General features: G+C 36.8%; 2 protein-coding genes across 6 annotated transcripts in view; one reads left to right on the top strand and one right to left on the bottom strand.

Annotated features, from left to right (window-relative positions):
* The window catches only part of LOC149750283 (uncharacterized), a 105288-nt gene extending 101568 nt beyond the window's left edge, over positions 1–3720 (bottom strand). Inside the window, exon 1 of the mRNA XM_089907653.1 lies at positions 3046–3720. Within this exon, the coding sequence (XP_089763779.1) occupies positions 3046–3510 (465 nt within the window). The 5' untranslated portion in view covers positions 3511–3720. The remainder of the gene's footprint in view (positions 1–3045) is intronic.
* DORIP1 (dopamine receptor interacting protein 1) lies at positions 3111–12703 on the top strand. Of its 5 annotated transcripts, none has more exons than XM_089907651.1 (5): positions 3111–6134; positions 6237–6461; positions 8285–8374; positions 9572–9706; positions 10543–12703. In XM_089907651.1, exons 1-5 carry the CDS (start codon positions 5938–5940, stop codon positions 10724–10726), a joined length of 831 nt encoding a protein of 276 aa, XP_089763777.1. In that variant the 5' UTR covers positions 3111–5937; the 3' UTR covers positions 10727–12703. The 5 variants fall into 5 exon arrangements, with proteins under 5 accessions (XP_089763777.1, XP_089763778.1, XP_089763776.1 ...); XM_089907650.1 differs by having other exon boundaries at positions 3115–3432; positions 4955–6461; XM_022570665.2 differs by having other exon boundaries at positions 3115–3432; positions 5937–6461.
* The last annotated feature ends 3056 nt before the right edge of the window (positions 12704–15759 follow it).

Below are 15759 nucleotides of genomic sequence, written 5' to 3' on the forward strand. Positions count from 1 at the left end.
GTGAATCAAGGTAGCTGAGACCTGATAATTGCTTAGCTTTTTAAAAAATCCTATTATACCTCACATTCTTCCAATAAATTTCTCATTTTATTTAAGTTAGCAATATTTAGTCTCTATTCTATGGACAGTACGTACTGATACATAACTCCAGTGCTAGCACACTGTGATCTATACATAGTTGATGATGAACAAATAAAACACAAAATGTTTATAAAATGATATTGGACAACTGATTTTTGTCAAAGCACAAAGGCAACACAGTGGAAAAAGAATAGCCTTTTCAACAAATATTGCTGGAACAATTGGTTATCCATATGTAACAAATACGAACCAAAATGCCTCATACCATAAATAAAACTTAACTCAAAATGCATCATAGACCTAAACATACAGCCTAACTGTAAAACTTCTAGAAGAAAACATAGGAAATGGCCTTTTTGAGTTAGGTTAGGCAAAGATTTCTTAGAAATGACACTAAAAGCATAATTCATAAAAGAATAAATTGGACTTTACTAAAATTTAAAGCTTCTGCTCTTAAAAATACACTATTAAGAAAATGAAAAGACAAGCCACATACTGGGAGAAGACCTTTGCGAAGCATGTATCTGGATACATGTATCCAGAATATATAAAGAACTCTGAAAATTTACAAAAACAAACAACCCAATTTTTAAAAAATGTAACAAAGATCTGAGCAGCCACTTCACCAAAAAAGATATGCAGATGGCAAATAAGCACATAAAAAGATGCTCAACATCATTAGTCATTAGGAAAATATAAATTTAAACCACAAGATAACATTATACATCTATTAGAATGGCTCAAATTACAAACGGCTGACTACACCAAGTGTCCATGAGGACATTTTATAAACATTTTATTTTATGGAGGAAATGGAACTCAAATATACTCCTGATGGGAATGTATTGTAAAATGGTACAACCACTCTGGGAAAAAATTTAGCAGTTTCTTAAAAAGTTAAACATACATCTACCTATGATTCAACCATTCCACTTCTAGATTTTTATCCAAGAGAAAAAAGAAATATATGTCCATACAAAGACTTGTACACAAATGTTCATGGCAACATTAATGGTAATAGCCCCAAACTAGACACAACCCAAATGTCCATCAACAGATGACAAACTGCAGTGCATCCATATAATGGAATATACTCATCAATAAAAAGGAATGAACTACTGGTACACAAAACAACATGGATGAACGTCAAGATAATGACACTAAGTAAAAGAAACCAGACCAGAAAAAATGTAATACATACTGTCTGATTCTATTTATGTAAAACTTTAGAAAAGACAAATGAATCTATAATGACAAAAAGTAAAATAGTGGCTGCTTAGGTGTGGGAGGCATGGAGGGATAAGAGAAAGAAATTACAAAGGCGCGTGAGGAAACTTGAGGATGATGGATTTATTCACTTGAATATAGTGATGTTTTCAAGGGGGTATACATATATAAAAACTTGCCAATTTATACTCTTTAAATATGCTCCATATATTATGTCAACTATATCTCAATTAAGCTAAAAATACCTTCAGCTCAGCCGTCAGATTTTGAAAGGAGCAGAAAGGATGCAGAATGGAAATCTTGGTTAAAAGTCTCAGTGAATTTTGTGAATTATCCAAGTATGCCAGGAATTCATGCTTCCTCTGCCTAGCTGAGCTTCAGCACAGTTTAAGGAGCCATCTCCCTGATATTCTCCAGAAATGGTGACAACCGTCATTATTGGGTCTGTTTTCTGTTAGAAAATGACCCAATCAGTATAAAATGAATTCTGTGTCTTGTGAGAGATTGTCAATTAAACATATAATCCACACTTACGAACATTTGTAAAGGGCTTTCTCCTTGCAAGATAATTTTAATATTGAGAGTGAATGTTTTGTATGTGAATTCCAATACAGACACACTCGTTATTTAATGCATCAGCACCTCAGTTTTCTCACCTGTGAAATGCCATAAGAAATAAGAAAAGCCAGGAAGCTAAAAAGAGCAGATTTTGCCAGATTTATTAATTCTTCCTTTTTGGGCAGAGCCTCTTTGTTCCCTCTCTGCTCTGAGAGGTGTCCATTTCTTCCCAACTCCACTGGCAGTAATTATCTTGAGTGAGTCAAGCTTCTCTCCCAGAAGATTCATCCCTCTATCACTAGACTCCTCAAGAGAGGTCCAAGAGGAAGGTCCCTGCCATTGCCCTGGCTGGCCATTAAATTAGTCAAGAAGGTGTCCAAGACTCTGCTGTGACTGGGTACCACACTGATGTCTTGGGCTGGCCTTGAGCTCTGTGCATTGTGTATTCTGGAGGTTGAGCTTCACTTTCCAGACAATCATTTTTTGTTGCACGGCAGGATGGGGAGTATCTCAACAGCATCCCCATTTCTAATTGCAAGTGGAGATAGTTTTCCAGGATGGCCTGTGTTCTCCGGGCTTTGACTCTTTAAGGGCGGATACAAGAACTAGGACCCACAGAACAGGAAAAGTGGTTGTGTCCACAGACTGTAGCATTAAGAGGCTCTAGCTTCAATATCCAGCTGTCAAAATGTGTGGGACTTTATCACCTCCAAAACTCAATTTTTTTTCATCTCTATAATGGGGCCAAAGCCATCTAATTTCTTTAACTGTTATTAACTTCCATTATAAATTACAGCAGACTGGCCAATTATTAACTTGAACACTAAAAATAGCATTTAACACACTAACTCAACTTTTTATTAAATATATACTTAAATGCTTGAATAATTATAACTTACGGAGAAAACAAGCTTTTCTCTTCTGAGTTAAGAATTTGAAAAGACGAGACGTAGAAGCAAACCAAAATCAAGTCAAGTCCTAAAACGATACAAGCCTCAAGAAGCCAAGCAGGTTTGCCAACAAAGTTCCGCCTCCGTGCAAACTCTGCCCACTTCCGGCTGCCCCACCCACTTTCTAACACTGGAACACCGCCCCTCTCTGCGAGGTCCCGCCCCATGCACCTGATCCTGGTGTCCATTGGGCAAATACGAAAGCTGTATATACACCGAGCACACGCACTTTTGGCAGGGGCGTCTTCGCGCCTGCGCAGCAGACCGTCAGGCTGCTGGGGACTGGGCACTGGGGACTGGGGATTGGGGACTGGGGACTGGGGGCTGGGGGGAGGGGGGCGGAGGTCAGGCCGAATCTTCCTCCGTAATAAGAAGCTACGCGTCCCGCGGTCCTGGCTCCGTGGGTCCGGTCGGATCGGGCCTGGGCGCTGGAGCTGCTGTGGCTGCCGCCGCGGCGAGTGCGATGGAGGCTGTGCCGGGGCCCAGCGCTCACGCCGGGGGAGGCCGAGACTGCCGGAGGTTCTAGTAGATGAGGCGGCGGCGGCACGGGCTCTCCATGAGCAAGCGGCGGCGGCGACGGGTGCGGGAGCACCGGCGGTTTTCGGTCCCCGGGGAGGTACGAAAAGTCGGCTTCCTGGTGGACGGAGACTGGCCGGTGTGAGAACGCCTTCCGTGGCCCGGCCCTCCCGCCCATTACCCGCAGTCCCAGGCGCTCATCGGGCCACTGCCTGGAGGCGGGCAGGGGACGCCCAGCCCTTTCACCGGCTCCAGATTCGGGAACCCGCCCGCCGTGCGCGGCCAGCCCTAAATGCCAGGCCTTCCCCGGTGCTGCGGGCCCTGGGCGGGGTGGGCGTGGCCGGAGTGCGGGGGGCGGAGGTGAGCGCCCACCGCGCGCCCAGCCAGTCCTTGCGCCCAGCCTGGAGCTGCTTCGAGCGGGAGCTCAGCGCCGTTTTCCAGATTATTTTGGGGCGCTGACTCGGGAGGGTACCCTTGGGACCCCCGAGCTGTTAGGGCGTCCGGCACTCAATGCCTTGGGCAAATGGTCTGGTCCTCACGACCTGCGTGGAGTACAGATTGTCACCCTTGGAAACGACTGCAGAAGAAATGTGTCATTTTGCTAAGGAAATAGAAGTCCAGGGAGTTTTCCAGATTTATTCAAACTGGAGGGCCTGTTGAGGCAGGGGAAAAAAGCCAGCAGAATACCTTCTTCAGGGCTTCTAAACGATGTTTTTGACGGTGTGGCCAGAACTTAAGACAATTTTAAGTAAAGCTCTTTGCAGCCATTTTTCCATCTCTTTTAGCCGCTTTTTTTTTTTTTTTTTTGGTAATTTACTTTGTAACAAATCACCACGGTACAGCAGAAGCTACACTGTCTTCTAATTCTTTGCATCCTCTCTTACCTCCTTTTTTTCCCCCAGAAAAAGGCTAAAGAAATTAGTTTCATTTTATGTATGTGTATATTTTTTAATATATATATATAATTGTAGTTTAATTCTCTTAGAGTGTAACTTGCTTTACAGAGCTATAGTTACTCATTTGGTCATGTATAAAAGATAATTTGGCAAAAAATACTGCAAAAATTTACAGTTCCTTTCCAGTGCAACATTTAGGAATTTGAACTCGGGCTCTTAATTATGACCTTGCTACAGAGTTCTTTAAAATGTAACAGAAATCAGTCAAACCATGAAAAAAGCTATTTTCATTTTTAAAGTATTTAAATGCCTTGTGATTTTTTTAAAATATGCTCTGAAGCATTTCTTCTTCATTTAGAAGAAACTGAGTTTGTGTTTCCTAGGCTCTAAATTTTCCACTCCCTCTTATTCCTAAGTGGTTAACTAGAGCCCACATGTTAGCAACTATATATAAACATCTACACTTCAGGCTAAATATAGTGTTGAATATTTTAGAGTCCACAGTATCTTGCCTAAGTCAAAAATACTCTGTGTGTGTGGTAAAATTGAATTTTTAGTCTGCTAGTGTTACAAAATCAGTTTGAACTTAATTTTTCACACAAGACACATAGGTCTGCAACACTGAGTGTTGGATTCCTATTGTGCTTGGGAGGATGTGGCACTTGAAAAGACAATCAAAGTAAGACACTGACCTCAGTCACTAATTTCTCTGTTCCTATTCCTCAGATGCTTCCAGTTTTCATGAAAACGGAAGGATGAAACATATTGGAAAACCCTGTGATGTTTTTAGTTTAGACATGCGTTTGTCCCAAATAAAGTAAAGCAATTTTTCAATTCAGTTTCATTAGGACCTCATTCTTTAATTTTTTTCAATTTTGCTTTAGATAACATACATATGACACCAACATGTTTATTAGAATACTGTCAATGATGTTAAAACCAAGTGCTTAGCTATCCTCAAGGTTGGGGGAAAGATAGGTACCAGTTTAAATAGGAAGGACGCCTCCGTTCATTCCCAAAACATGCAGAGAGGAATCAAGATAATTATCAAGTTCTGAATCAGCTCTTCCCAGCATGGCCTCTGTAGTTAAAATTATAGGATATCTAGCATGGTCCTAAATTTCAAATAAAAATCCCAAAGTGCATAGAAATGATTTTTGTTTTAGCTGTGCTACTATTCAATTAAGTTCTCACAATTACTCTTCATATGTTGTCTTTCAAAGCCAGTTGGTCATTATTCTGTAGCCCAACAAAGAATTCCATTATCAATTTCATAAGTGGAACCACACATATTATCAAGAAAATGAAGTACAGCTTGTATTTTGAGGGGAGGAAGAGGTTTACATTAGGAATACACCCAACCAAATTTAGACTGTATCTTTAAATAGTTTTATTTTTATTTAGGATTTTTTTGTTACAGGGTTTTCCTCTATGACTGATAAAATCTGCAATATAATTAATATAAAGTCCTATCAAATGACCATTCCGTACCTCAAGAAAAGGTTGCAGCTTCTTAAATGGTCTTTCCAGAGACCATGCAGGTTGCCAAAAAATGGCTCATAGCTTGTTTTAAATTTTTTTGTTACATTGGGGGTCAAGCTAACCAAATTTAATTTGAATCTTTAGATACCTTTATTTTCATTTAAACATATGCATTTAAAATATAAAGTCAAATTTACGAGTACTATCTTAAACTTTTAAAATGCAGGATGAAGACACTGTTTGAAGAGATCAAAGCATCAATTAAAAATAACTATAACCAAGATCGCTCATTTTGGAGGCCTGTTCTTCCTTGGGGAGGTGTTTTTACGATCAAAGCTGGCCGCAAAGCAGTATCCTGTACACCACTCTATGTTGAAATAAGACTGAAAAATACCTGCACCATAGATGGATTCTTGATGTTATTGTATGTTATTCTCAATGAAAATGAAAATTTCCCCAGGGAACTCTCTCTTCATTTAGGTAGAGAGTTTATAGACTGTTTTCTTTATTTAATGGACACCTACAGCTTTACAACTGTGAAGCTACTTTGGATTTGGGACAAAATGGAAAAACAGCAATACAAATCTGAAGTTCATAAAGCTTCATTAATAATTGATTTGTTTGGGAATGAACATGATAATTTTACAAAAAATCTTGAAAATCTCATGTCGACCATACAAGAGAGTTACTGTTCCAACTGGCGATGCCCAACTCGAGTGCAGGAAGATCAGCAGCGCACAATTAATATAAAGTAAGTTGCTCTAAAGTCTGTTTTGTCACTTTTAGCAAAAATAGTATACTTTTTTATAATGAATGATATATATAGAGATAGGGAGGTAGGTAGATAGATATAGTCAAAGTACTTCTTAAAGTACAGACCTGTGTAACAACTTACACATAAAGCAACCACGCAAACGCAAGACTCTTTATTAGGTCCCATGACAAAAATGTAACTCTTCTATTACATCCAAACATCTCAGAATTTACTTTACAAAACCAATTGATAACTATTTCACTTGCAAAGTAATGAACTATTCAGTATGCAAAATGTTTTCCTCTTGCTCAGAATTTACTAATATGACTGTGAAGATAACTAATTCCTTGTGTCACAAATTTAACCTCTTGAACAACACTTAATACTATATTGGGATGTTTCACTCTGAATGGATCTCTGTCAGGTAGGCTAGGAAGATTGAACAGGAAGATTGAAAGTACTCCATGTCATGGCCAGGGCATGATTAGAGACAGGAACCCCAAACTTGGAATGTTAATACCTGAAGAGGACCTGGATGTGAGGAATTTTTCATTGGCTAGGAAAGGTTCTGATAGCTTGCTGAGTATTTTGGGCTTTCGGAGAGAAGATAGACCTCCAAGCTGGTAAATGATAGGGAGGAAGGCCAAACTGGCAAGCCCTAGTGGAGTATTGGGAAACATTAATGCCCCCAGGGGACATGAACAAGAAAAGGGATAATTGCCAGTGGAAAAAAAAAAAAAAACAGGACAGAAAAACAGACCCAAACACATTGCTGTCAGAAAGCCTACTTGGCCCTGTGGTCCAGGAAAACAGACCCAAACACATTGTTGTCAGAAAGTCTATTTGGCCCTGTGGTCCAGAAAAATAGAACCAAACACATTGTTGTCAGAAAGCCTACTTGGCCCTGTGGTCCAGAAAAACAGCCTAATAGATTTGCTCCCTTTTGGGAATGTATGTCACATACCTGAACTTATTAAATTCACATTTTCTGTATAGCATATTTAGTTTAATACTGTATTATAACATCATGCTACTTAGGGAAAGCTGAAGATACGTTATTTTTTTTAGGGTCTACCAATTAATGTCTCTCTTGTTCTGAAATACACTTTGTCCATTTTCCTGTATTGCTGATATGATGATGTTGGTTTTGAAATCTCCATCAGGAGAAAAAATTGTTACTCTAAATCATAATGGACTAAAAAAAGTGTTTCAGAAATTTGCCTTGTTTTTAAAAAACTAGTATCTTTTTATGTGTATATCTTTTGAAACTATAATGAAATATTTACAATCCTATATTAATACTAGTATTTTATGATTCTCAATAAAATATTTTTCATTATACTCTATATAACTTTTTAAGTCTTTTGCCTGTTTTTTAATCCTATGTTTAAAACAACCTCTGAAGTATGTAGGAAAAAAAATTTTTTTAACAAATCAGGAAACTGAGGCCAACAATGGCTGTAACTTGCATTGAGTCAGGTAACTAAGCAGCTACTCTCCTAATTCTGGGTCCTGCTTTCTTCGTCAAGACCAGAATCCACTCTATTGAATCCTCTCGGAAACTTTTAAAGTAACGACTGCATGTTTCAGGATCAGTTTATAGAAAGATTTAATGTTTCTTGAAAGCTTCATGCATTAATGTTTATTAAGTTCAACTGGTTTCTATACTATCTATAAGAAATACAAAGATGAATAACAGAGGTTATACTTTGATATGTGGTTTGCTAATAATGAATGACCTGTAAAATTTGTTATCCTAATAATGTATTTACATGTAAAATATCGAAACAGTTCTTACATGCATTATGCAATTGTTGTAGTCCTCCCCAAGAAATTCCACATGGAAACTTGATACGACTGGCTGTGGATGAGTTATTCTGTTCCAGAATTGAACTGTGTGAAGAGTGTGGGTGAGTGTATGAGAGACATTTAAGATGAAAGTATTTGTACGTTTTTTATAAAGAAACCTGTTTTGGTATGTTCTTTGATGTTAATATTTTATGAAATAGCAACTCATAAGTATTTAGAAAGCCTAATAGTTTTGGAATCTTAACACCTTCTAGTTTACTATGCCATTTTATGCTGTGTTGTCATTATCAATATCACTATATAGAATATAATACTACAGTTACTTGATGAATACAAAGCAAATGCCTTTTCTTTTTTTCCCTACTGCTGAGTAGGTACAATAAAACCTTGGTTAACCGGAACCCAGCTAATCGGGACCCTCAATTAACTGGATTTTTTTCTGCACTCCTCATTTAGGAGAAAGAGGTAAATGACAACCAAAAAGTTCAACGTGGTTAAAAAAAAAAGAAAAGGAAAAGGAAATACAAAGGGGCAGAACATATTCATCCCAGTCTCAATAATCTTTATATCTACAGCATTGTGCAATAAGAATTAATATTTAGAAGGGTGATCCTATGGCCTAATTAATCACAAAAGGAAAGAATAAAATACCTTCAGTTAATTGTACTTAAGTCCAAAAAGTGAACTAGTGTATTTTTGCAACAAATACTGAAACAAAATGGTTTTCTGGTAACTTAGTTTAGTCAGTGTTTTTTTAACCAAAATACTGTGCCCTGAGCATTCCGGTTAATCGAGATTTTACTGTATAATTGCGTTTGTTTTATTCTGATCCATATGCTTAATACCTGATACTACTAAGAAAACAGAATTTGCTTCATCCTAATGGCAAAAGGAAGCAATTAGGGAATTTCATCCAGTCTAAAGAAGACTATAAGAGTCATCTTATTCCCTCTCTGCCATTATTCCCGTTTGAAACCAGCCTAGAGAAAGAAAAATGTATTTACAAATAAAAACTTTTCTATCAGTCTAAAAGATACATGTTTTTATAAGCTTAGATAAACACAGCTAGCCTTTCCTGGAGTTTTAAAAGTATCATTTCCTATATAGAGAATCTCAAAGTTTATTAACTCTGGGAATTAGGCATATAAGGTATTAATATAGCCATACTGTTGATATATACCCATACCTAAAATAGATAATTATGCTTACTATGAAATTATGTAATAAAGGCAACCCAGAGTGATAAAAGGCAGCTTTGTCCCAAGTGTAGTAAAGTTCATGCCTATTTTCAATTTTAGGTGTGGTGGCTTAAGGGAATTTTCCCAGCGAGTGTTCTGCCACGGGGCACCCCCTTTTGTTGTCTTAAATATGCAGCATTGGAAATCTGAAGATCTGGCATATGTACCCTATTACTTGGATTTATCTGATCACAAGTATGTGTTTTTTTGTTTGTTTTATAAAACTAGTAAAAAATAAATTTATTTCTATATTTTTCTGCTATTCTATCATGATTTTGAGTAGCCCTTAAGGGAGATACGTATTGTTGGAAAAGTCATAGCTATCTCTAAATTTATGTAGCCTGGATAAGGTTAGAATCTACTGCAGGGAGTCATTGCTGGCAGAGTGCATAGTGGTTAAGTGCTTAGACTATGGAATACACTATGGAATAGCCCTACCTTACAAGCTATGTGACCTTGAGCCAGTAACAACCAGTTTACACGTCAGTTTTCTTATCTATTGAACAGAGATAACAGTATCTATCTGGTGCCATTATTGTGAGGATTTAATAAGATAGCACATGTGAAGTGTTTAGTACCTGAGAGATAGTAAATAGTCAGTAAATTCTGGTTGGCTATTACTTGTATTTCAAGTCAAAGTAGTGTATAGTATGAGGTCATCATTTAAACATAAAATGTTACTCTCATCATTAGATTAAGATATCTGCATACAAATTAGGACATACAGTGTTCTTTTAACTTTTTGCCTTAAAAATTTTCTTGTGTGTATTTTATATAACAGAACCATGCAGATTATGGGTTAAACTGTTAAAATATGCTTTTAAAAATTCTTAAATTATATCAATTTTTAAAATTCTTAAACATCTTTCTCCAAATTACCAATTATAATACATAATTTTTACAGATGGATATCTTTTACAGAGAATAGAATGCAAATAATCTCAGTTTTTTATTAGTTAAAAATTTAGGGAATTTTTTCTCAAGAACAAAGTATTGTGATTTTCTGCTACACTTTGTCATTTAATTTGCAGGTATTTGTTGGAAGGTGCCACACTGTTTAACAAAGAGGAACATCATTATTCTGCAGCTTTTCAAATTGATGGACATTGGATGCACTATGATGGCCTCAGAAATGTGAACTTAATTTTGTTAAATAAACCCCCAGAGTTTCTCCTCTTGTCATCATTAGTTTATATTCGAGCAACAGAGAAATAAATATAGACTGATGCTAAATTAAATTGTTTTCCCTCCTGCCCATGCTCCCCCAGATGAAGGGCTTTTATTTTGTATATACTTGGTATCCAAGGAAATAGTTCAGCTATATTAGTTTCAGAGGTGTATTATCTAGTGTTTAGCCCCAGGTATATAGAGAATCTATGCAAAAATGTTTGTATTTCTTTTTTCTATATCCCAGGTTATTTTTATACAAGCATATTTTATGTTGAAATAAAATATATCTTGTAGCCTTTGTATATGTACCTCAAAGGTTTTTTACAGTTCTGTCTTTGAATCCAAGAAAATACTTCATCATTTGAATTCTCAGTTTTTCTTTTTGGATATCCAAATAAAACCTGGGTATAAGTCAATTTTCAGTTTATATAAATTTAACAGTTCAAAATGTATCTGACTGTGTTTATTTGCCCTACCTCACTATAATCCAAAGTGCACTACTGGATCTAGTATGGATTTGAATGTACAACCTATAGATGGCTTAGTCTATTTTACCTGTTGACTTGCCTAATGTTCCTGCAACAGTTTTTTAAAATACTTTGGTGAGAATGTTTTTCTGGACTTCAGTTATTTCTTTGTAATGGTAAATTACTTTAACCACTTGTTAAAGTATTAAAAACCTACCAGTGGATTTTAACTTAACTAAGCTCCCAAACTTAAAGTTATTGTTACAGATAAATTATATAACTAATCTAAATGTTTAAATTAAATGTAATAGGAGTTCTCTAGTAAAAGTTTATTTTGCAGATAAGACAATTATAAAAAAAATGTTAGGCAAACTGTATGTTTACTAATGTTGGATGAATAATGGAAATGTACTTTAAATGTGGATTTAAGAGAAAATGGGTGCCTGGGAATACAGTTGACCCTTGAACAACTCAGGGGCTGGGGCCCTGACCCCCCACGCGGTCAAAAATCCCCATGTAACTTTACAGTCATCCCTCCATATCTGTGGTTCCACATCCTCGGATTCAAACAACCTCGGATCATGTAGTACTGTAGTATGTATTTATTGAAAAAAATACACGTATAAGTGGACCCACACAGTTCAAACCCATGTTGTTCAAAGGTCAACTGTATTTCTCTTCCTAGTAAGTCATATTGGCACAGAGGAAAAAATACGTAAATTTTGGGGATAACATCTGTGTGCTCCCTTATAAGTAAATTGATAGCATGAGGCTTTCTTTGATTTGTAATATAAATCACCAGAAGTTTATAGTTATCAGAATATTATGTTTCTTTTCAAAGACCCTAAGATCTCTTTTCCTTTTGCAATTTAAAGGAAAAAAATAAGTAATGTTCTCAAGGGACAATACTTTTTGAAATCTATCATCATTTATTTTAGTGTTTTCAATAATTAGTCCATCCTAGGTTTTGGGTTGAGATTGAGCGCAATGTATTTGGAGATTTCTACACAGCAACACAGTTCACTGCCATATGCCAAATTGCTAAGGTTTAATTCAATAAATTAAGTCTTACATTGCATTGGTGCCATGTTGAGATAACTTACTGAAGAATGAATAAATGTGAGTGCAACGTTGATGAGGATGCCTTTTTATTTTGTGTAAGAAAGGAATATTCATAGTATTTGCTCAAAAAGTGATCTATTTTATTAAAAAAATTCACCCCAGAGTTTATTTAAATTGTTCCCACATGTATTTAAATAGGATTTGATTTATAGTAAACTTTTCTGGGGACACCTTACTGCATGAATCAACTGCATGAATCAAAGTATACAAAAACACAAATATTAGCATATACATAAATGGTATCATTAACAAAATTATTCCTGATGCAGATTTATTCTTTTATAAATTGCACTTTATTTGGAATAATACTAGTTTGTCACGAAACAATGACTTACCTACCTCACAGGGTTGTTGTGAGGATTAAAATGTTTGTTAATATCTTGACTACCTTGAACATGCTAATAAAAAATATCTTTTCTACCTCTTTCATGTACAGGCAGGTCTCCTAGATTCTCTATTACTAATGACCTTTTCAGAGGTCATTAGCTACATATCAGTAATGGCCATATCAGTGGCCACCTGTTCAGACATTTCTATCAGTAACAGACATATCATATCAGTAACAGGATTAATGTGTAATGAAATTTAAGTATGGCTCTGGACCCCAGATGGTTAGGATTTAAGGATAATAGGTATTTTGCTGTTATGGTGGTAATTGAAGAAATTATTCCCTGCTGACCAAATAGTGAGTAGAAAAGGGATGAAAAAATATGAAGTAAACAAGATTATCACAAAATGTGAAGGTGAGGGTATGGAAAATTTTTTATAACCTTAAACAGAGAAATCGGAATGCTGGGGGTGGGGATGGGCAAAAGATACGAGGGAATAATCAGAATATGTTTTTAATCAAAGTGCCACAAATCACAACTATACCTATGGGGAGAGAAGAAATGATTTTAAAACCCTCACCTCAATCAAAGGGAGAAAAAGAACAAATAAAGCAAATTTAAGGGGAAATGTCCAGCATTTAAGAAGTCTCCAACCTCTCTTCAGCCAAAGAAGCTTTACCCACCCCCCACCCAAAACTTAACAAATAATCTTAGATTTATCTTTCAAAGTAGCTTTTCATTATTAGGGTTGACTTAACATCTGAGGCATTGTCACTGGATCGGATCCAATCAAAGAGAAAGAGGAACAAAGGCACTACCACAGGCATGCTTACTAGGGTGAATCCTAGGTTCTATTTCATTCTTAAGAGTATGAGCAAACAACTAAGCTATATAAGCAGATGACTACTGTGACACATAAAAAGCTGTACGTATTGAGCATATATCAACAGTTTAGTTTTACGATTAAATGAGTTAATAACATTTAATTATTTGACAATAATTGTAATGCACTATACCTAAGCAGGAAAGGTAAACAGTTCGTGTAAAAATGACTGCAATTACTACTACTAAACTCCAGCCTAAGCAAACATTTATATTCTTCTCACCTTCCTTTGTTAAAATCAAAAGTTAAGATCACATAGCTTTTGAAGTTCATTTTAACCACTTGATGCCTTACTAACAAACAGGGTTCCTACCCACCCAACTGGCCCAGGGTTCACTGTCTGGTCAACTGGATGGCCTTTAACTTCAAATTTAATTTGATCTCAGGAAATACAAGCTTTTACTTTATTTCTGAGAAGTTGAGGAAGTTGGTGGGGAGGCCTCTGTAGCTAGAAGATTTCTTTATATGCTGATATCTACCTGAGGATATAAAATTATTTACCCTCAAAGAGCAATCAGTTCCACAGTCCATCCATTGTTTTCTCAATGAGGTCTATACGGTGTCAAAAGGAGTACCACTGAAAATGAAAAAGTGAGCTACTCTGGTAAGGCCCTCAAAAATGATGTGGTATGGAACAAGAGCTTGGGGAGCCGATGAGCTGTGCAGACAACAGTGTGGTAAAATTAGAAACCTGCTGTTTGTATGCTTAGCTATATTTTTATTACTTGCTTGTTTTCCCTTTGAATTTTGTAAAGTCTAATTTTTCAGATGATTATAAAACTAATACATAAATCAGTAAGAAATCAATAAACCCAGAAAAACTGTAAAGAAGAAAATGATCATCCACGATTTCTCCACCCAATGATAATCATTGGTTCATACTGGTAAAGACTTTTTGAAAAGTCCACCATGGCTCCACAGTACTTTGAAGAAAACCAAGAACCAATGAGTTCGGGCTTTGAAGAAAGAAGTGTATACTCCTGGGGGCCAGCATAGCGGTGATAGAAGTAAGCAGCTTGACAAAATGTGTACAGGAAAGTGAGACTCTGAAGAAAACTGCAGTGGCCACCTGTTCAGACATTTCTTTCTACCTGGACACTTGCCTTCAGATGCTTTTATTTTCTCAAATTTTCAAGAACTCATTATTTTATTTTATGAAAGATGTCATTCCTATATGTTCCTCTACCTACATTTCAAAACTAGTATCCCAGGTGCCAGAGTTGGGAAGCAAGAAGACCCTGATGGTATAGACTGTCCCCAAACAGATACAACAAAATAGACTTTTTATATTTCCCTGTTAATCTAACAGAGAGTGTAACAAAGAAAAATCAAAGTACACTGAGCATAATTAGCTTGCTTTAAGAGTAGAGTAGGAAAAAGTTGGCTGAGAGAGTTTGTGAAGAGGGGGAAAACCAGCACGATAAATAGTTCTGCATAACCAACATATGGGAAGGAAGGAAAGGAGAAGAGGAGTGAAGGCGGGAAACACAGGAAAGTTGATTTGTGCTCAGGTCAAGAAGACACCAGGTTAGGGCTTAAATGAAATGGTTAGCTGGTTAGGGAAATCTTTGCCCAAGCAGGCTAAGCTTGATTTGAGGGCTACAAGCTGGAACAAGTTAATAGCAGACGTACTTTCTCTACAGCATCCATTTAATACATACTTAATATCCACTACTTGCTAATAGAATTAGAAATGATTTCTGCCCTGGAGGTATGCACATGTCTAAAAAGGGGGAACGGTGAGTCAATCAATGGAGACTGTACAGAGGGAAGTACTATGGCAGGGTGAGCACCTCAGGCTCTGAGTACAGAGGAGGGACGGTTCTACAGACAACTGCTGTGAGGTCTTTGAAACAGTCCTTTCCCAGTTGCTACCTAGCATCCCTGGAGGAGGTTTTGGAGGAAAGAGACTACAGATTGTTCAACTTGTGATTTCAAAGGCAATTGAAACTGCACAACTCAGATTGGGACTTGAACCACTGCATTTTAATTGAGATCACACACAAGGTCTCAGGACTTAATGAAGCTCAAGTTTTTTATGTTTTGTCACAAAAAGAATTCAGTGAGAGACAAAGTGATAGGTAAGAAGTGGATTTATTTAGAGAGATACACATTCCATAGAATGTGGTCCATCTCAAAAGGCAAGAACAGCCTTGGGAGAGACACATTCCACAGACAGAATGTGGGTCATCTCAGAAGGCAAGAGGCCCCAAAATATGGGGTGGTTAGTTTTTATCAGCTGGATAATTTCACAGGCTAATGAGTGGGAGGATTATT

This window comes from Delphinapterus leucas, chromosome 2 (assembly GCF_059928025.1).
Source record: "Delphinapterus leucas isolate spDelLeu-1000000601 "Yukka" chromosome 2, BTC_Dleu_Yukka2, whole genome shotgun sequence".
In the NCBI taxonomy this organism is placed as follows: domain Eukaryota; kingdom Metazoa; phylum Chordata; class Mammalia; order Artiodactyla; family Monodontidae; genus Delphinapterus; species Delphinapterus leucas.